Raw genomic sequence first — 4,754 nt, forward strand, 5'->3', positions numbered from 1 at the left:
AAAGTACTCAAGTTTAAGAGTCGGACTTCCGAAAACACCATCAAAATGATAATATTATGATATCAATAAGTCCTCCAATGCGTCGATTTTAGAGGAAAGAAAGACATCATATAATTGACATCTAAAAGAATTCCACAATCTGACTTCTTTTAAATATCAAAAAAATGTCACCGTTAAGAACCGTTCTATTTGTAGTATTATATTTTTGGGCGAGTTTTTTAATTCATCGATTGATCAATCTCATGATGCGCAAGGACAGCAAAGTCCTGGATTTGCTACATTTGTGCATCATGGGATTAATCAATCGATGAATTAAAAAACGCCCTTTACATTTTTTTATTTAAAGAAAAATATAACTCTTAGTATACATTTTTTAATAACATTTTATTAGAACTTTGCAAAATACAACATTTGCTAAATTATTTTTGTATAATAAAAATAACTTTTTATAATACAATCAATTTGATAATAAAATAAAAAATTTGCCATATAATTGCACATAGATTATTATTGACAATGAAATGCTTTATTCTATTTAAAATGAAAAAAATTTATAATATTGCATGAAAGAAAAACAAATATAAGCATATACATATACCATATATGTACTTTAGTATTGCTAAAAAAATTTCAATTTTATCTTTATAAGAAAAATGTAAGTATATCTTTATGAAAAAATGTAAAGTAAACGAAATAAATCGTTATTACAAAAACTAAATTTGAGTATGCGAACATGCTGCTTGACGTTAAACAATAATGTACGCATTTACATAAATATTTGTGAAAAACAATATATTAAATTGAGCAGCCTTCAATCAAATAATAAAGGAAAATAATAATTAATATCACACAAAATACGTCTTTTTCGCCTTAGAAAAAATCTTTTTTAAATATTTTTGAAACTTTTTTCTTCTTCTATTTCTTCTTTTCACTGGCGTGTCTCTTGGAGTTTTGATTAATCCTATCTCCAGCATGCTGAAGCCAATTTTTTATTACATTTTGGACAGAATGCGAAGAAATTTTTTCTCTAATATCGATGATTACTTCTGAAAAAATTTTGTTACAAAAATTAAATGATAAAGTGATTAAAATAAAATTATTAAAATTATAAATTATAAATTTTGTTATACATTTATTATATATTTTCAGTATAAATATATTTTCTTGCTATTAATGATCAATTTTTATTTTCATAAAAACATAATAACAAAATAAAAAAATAGCATTACATATGTGCGCGCGCGCGTGAGTAATGCTTTTTAATTAAATAATATTAATATATTATTAATTCTGATATATTAAAATAAAATATAAGAAAACATAAATACCGATAATGACGTCAACAAATTTCATACATCTCGTTTCAACAGTTTTTTTCTGTCCTGTCCATGAAAGTTTGTACGCCAAATTATCAGTTAAAGTAAGTTTCAGTGCGTTTCTTACATGTTGTTCTGCATCTTTCCCTCCTACAGTTTTAATTAATTTTTTCTGTAAAAACATGTAATTTTATTATTATACATATATACATTTGTTTTTTAAATTTAATTGTACTTACATATTAGATAAAGTGTACTTACATATTGCAACAAAGATACGGAGTCTTGTATTAATAATTTGTTAAATTTCTCTAGTGCTTCTGGTGTTCCAATTGGTAAGTTTAAATTTGTAGTATTTTTTTGTGAAGAATGTGGGTGTTCATCTAATAATAATTGTTGGATCGTAATTAACAATCGTATAATCTTTTGAATGTCATCGCGACAACCATCTATATTTAACAAAATTTATAATATTTAATACATATGCATATTAATTATATATATGTATGTATATATATATATATATATATATATATATATATATATATACATATATACATATATACATATATATATATATGGAGAGAGAGAGAGAGAGAGAGAATCAACTAATATGCACAAAGAAATAATAAAATAAATCTATTTATATATTTTCAAAAGTAAAAAATATAAAGAAAAGTTGTCTAACACAAAAATTTATTGAAAAAAAAACAACACTAAATACATTTTAAATCATATTTATTATAATATTAAATCATATATTTATTAAAATATTAATTATAAAACAATTATCTCTATACTTACTGCAACACAATTCATGCAATTCTTTTTTTCCCTCTCTGTTTATATTTTCTGCATTCTCTTCGTAGATAATAATTGATTTTTGTCGATCGGTTAGATGAAATATTGATTGTGAATAGTTGATTGGTTGTGCATCTATTAAAAGAAACAAAAATTATAATGAAAATTATATAAATATTATAAAATACAAACATTTTATTTATAATCATTTTATTTATTATAATCTAGATAAAATTTAAAATTTTATTAATTGCTATTTAACTTTAATCTACAAATTGTATATAATTTTACTTGCAGTATTTATCTAAATAAATAATACTAAAATAAATGTAGAATATTTTCCATATTCTACAATTAGAAAAAAATTGTAATATTTTATTTTTAAACATTAACAACTAACTTTATACAATATATTTAACAGATATTTTGCAATATTAACAAAATTATAAAAGAAAAATGTGTAGAAAATAAAAGAAATAAAAATAGAGAAAAATTTGTAATAATTTAAAGACATTGATAAAATCTGTTATATACTTAATAAGCCTGCTATATACAGAAAACAATAATAATTTTCTCACTTGTTTCTTTTACTTGTACATCCAAGTTAGATTCCATATCGAAGCTATCCAAGTATAATATTTGACTTTCTTCATGTTCCTCATAATTGTTTATATCATTATTTAATAATTCAGACTTTCCTGTAAATAGAAAATATTCTCATTAGCATCACTTATTTCAATATTTTGTAAAAATTTATAAGCTTTAAGAAGCCTTTTATTTTTCTGACTCACGGATAACTTTTTAAAATTTTTGCGTAATGACATTTTTAATTTATAAAAATAATGTAATGTATAAAATATAAAGATATTAAGAATAAAAATAAAAAATTCAAAATTAGAAAATAATAAAATATAAGTTACTTTATAGTTACTTTACCTTTTGTTTATACTTTTTTGAAAAGTTTAATTTTTATTTCAATTTCGCATCCAATAAAGAACTCAAACTCGAAAATCAAACCTAATATATATAAATAATTATTTTTCTGAATATATAAGTAATTATTTTTCTGAATAAATGTTATTTATATGCATCAAAATTAAGAAAAAGTTAACTTCAACATGACACATGACACTATATACATTAACGTGCATAATATCAAACAAAATGTTAATTATTCTTACCTGATATTTAATTCTTTCTTCTTCCTTTTCTCTTCCTTTCTCTCTTTCTCTCTCTCTCTCTCTCTCTCTCTCTCTCTCCCTTTATCTGTCTTTGCTTTTGGTTCTTCGTCTCTTCTTTAATTTGAAAAAATTTATATAGATTAATTATATATCTTACATATATGTGTATATAAATATATATATAATATATTGTTTTATGAATATATGGTTTTGAATAATATGTTTATTACTATTATACTTTTTAAAAATCACAATAAAAAATTAATGCAATGCAACAGTAGTTGCAGCCTAATGAGTACGTCTTGATCTGGATATTTAAACATACTTATTAGGTAGCTTTAGTGTTGCGTTGCACGTTGCAGGTCATAGTGAGTACCTATAGCTTAAGAGTAATTTATTTTGAAATTTTAAGCGTTTATATTTTTGTGATACATATCGCAAATCATAATGTACATATCAAGGATAAAGTGGTACAATGTGTATTTCAATAAGAAAAATAAAATAATTTTGGCATTTTATTATATTTATTCTATATTGCAATTTCTATATTGCTCTGCTTACCAGAAAAGTTGGGTTTTATATTTGCAAGAAACACGCATATTGCAATCATAAAAATGTATATATATATATATATATAGACTACAATAAAAAAGAATTTTTATGATTGCAATATGCGTGTTTCTTGCAAATATAAAACCCAACTTCTCTGGTAAGCAGAGCAATATAGAAATTGCAATATAGAATAAATATAATAAAATGCCAAAATTATTTTATTTTTCTTATTGAAATACACATTGTACCACTTTATCCTTGATATGTACATTATGATTTGCGATATGTATCACAAAAATATAAACGCTTAAAATTTCAAAATAAATTACTCTTAGGCTATAGGTACTCACTATGACCTGATAAATCCTATCCGATTCTGATGTTAAAACAGGGTTTAAAATGCCCAGACTATGAATAAAAAAAATTTATAATTTTGAAACATGTGCTTTTTGAAGATATAACCTAACTTCTTAGATTGGATATAGACATAACAAAAATATATATGAAAATATTAATCTATTTTATACTCAAATACATATTTAATAATATTTATAATTTAAGAAAAAGAGATTACCTTAAAAACGTTAATATTGAAGAAATGCTATCTTTCTGAAATCCAAAGCACGCAGTGGCACGCAGTTCACACTAGACACGGGGTCTCTAGTTCACACGTACATTTCTTGCGCATGTGTGCGGCGTTCGTAAAATATCTAAAATAGCACGCTTGCTAGAGATTTTAGAGATATCTATGAAGAGATATCATAAAGAGCTCTTCTGAAAGATATCTTAAAAAAGATAACTTACTGATATCATTTCTAAGAAAATTTAATTAAGTCTTTAAAAAGTCCTCTTAAAGAGCTCATCCTCTCAATAATGCTCACTGGGTTGACGTCATTTTTTAATC

General features: G+C 23.3%; 1 protein-coding gene across 5 annotated transcripts; it reads right to left on the reverse strand.

Annotated features, from left to right (window-relative positions):
* Nucleotides 1-494: 494 nt before the first annotated feature.
* Nucleotides 495-4,538, reverse strand: LOC138941478 (uncharacterized). 5 transcript variants are annotated; one of them, XM_070311188.1, is made up of 9 exons: nucleotides 4,425-4,535; nucleotides 4,201-4,258; nucleotides 3,624-3,674; nucleotides 3,299-3,412; nucleotides 2,696-2,815; nucleotides 2,121-2,252; nucleotides 1,578-1,765; nucleotides 1,329-1,488; nucleotides 499-1,046 (listed from the first exon to the last, which is right to left on the reverse strand). In XM_070311188.1, exons 5-9 carry the CDS (start codon nucleotides 2,730-2,732, stop codon nucleotides 916-918), a joined length of 648 nt encoding a protein of 215 aa, XP_070167289.1. In that variant the 5' UTR covers nucleotides 2,733-2,815; nucleotides 3,299-3,412; nucleotides 3,624-3,674; nucleotides 4,201-4,258; nucleotides 4,425-4,535; the 3' UTR covers nucleotides 499-915. The 5 variants fall into 5 exon arrangements, with proteins under 5 accessions (XP_070167291.1, XP_070167290.1, XP_070167289.1 ...); XM_070311190.1 differs by lacking the exons at nucleotides 3,624-3,674; nucleotides 4,201-4,258 and having other exon boundaries at nucleotides 495-1,043; nucleotides 1,356-1,488; nucleotides 4,425-4,538; XM_070311189.1 differs by lacking the exons at nucleotides 3,624-3,674; nucleotides 4,201-4,258 and having other exon boundaries at nucleotides 496-1,043; nucleotides 4,425-4,538.
* Nucleotides 4,539-4,754: the final 216 nt, after the last annotated feature.

Source organism: Polyergus mexicanus, unplaced genomic scaffold (genome assembly GCF_030449975.1).
Source record: "Polyergus mexicanus isolate NDT 795.1 unplaced genomic scaffold, iyPolMexi1.0 SCAF_19, whole genome shotgun sequence".
Classification (NCBI taxonomy): domain Eukaryota; kingdom Metazoa; phylum Arthropoda; class Insecta; order Hymenoptera; family Formicidae; genus Polyergus; species Polyergus mexicanus.

Coding starts and splice junctions, on each gene's coding strand:
- LOC138941478 (XM_070311186.1), bottom strand. CDS start 2,732: ATGGAATCTAACTTGGATGTACAAGTAAAAGAAACAA. Junction 1,766..2,120: donor ATTGCATGAATTGTGTTGCA/GTAAGTATAGAG, acceptor TGTTAAATATAG/ATGGTTGTCGCGATGACATT. Junction 1,489..1,577: donor CCGTATCTTTGTTGCAATAT/GTAAGTACACTT, acceptor ATGTTTTTACAG/AAAAAATTAATTAAAACTGT.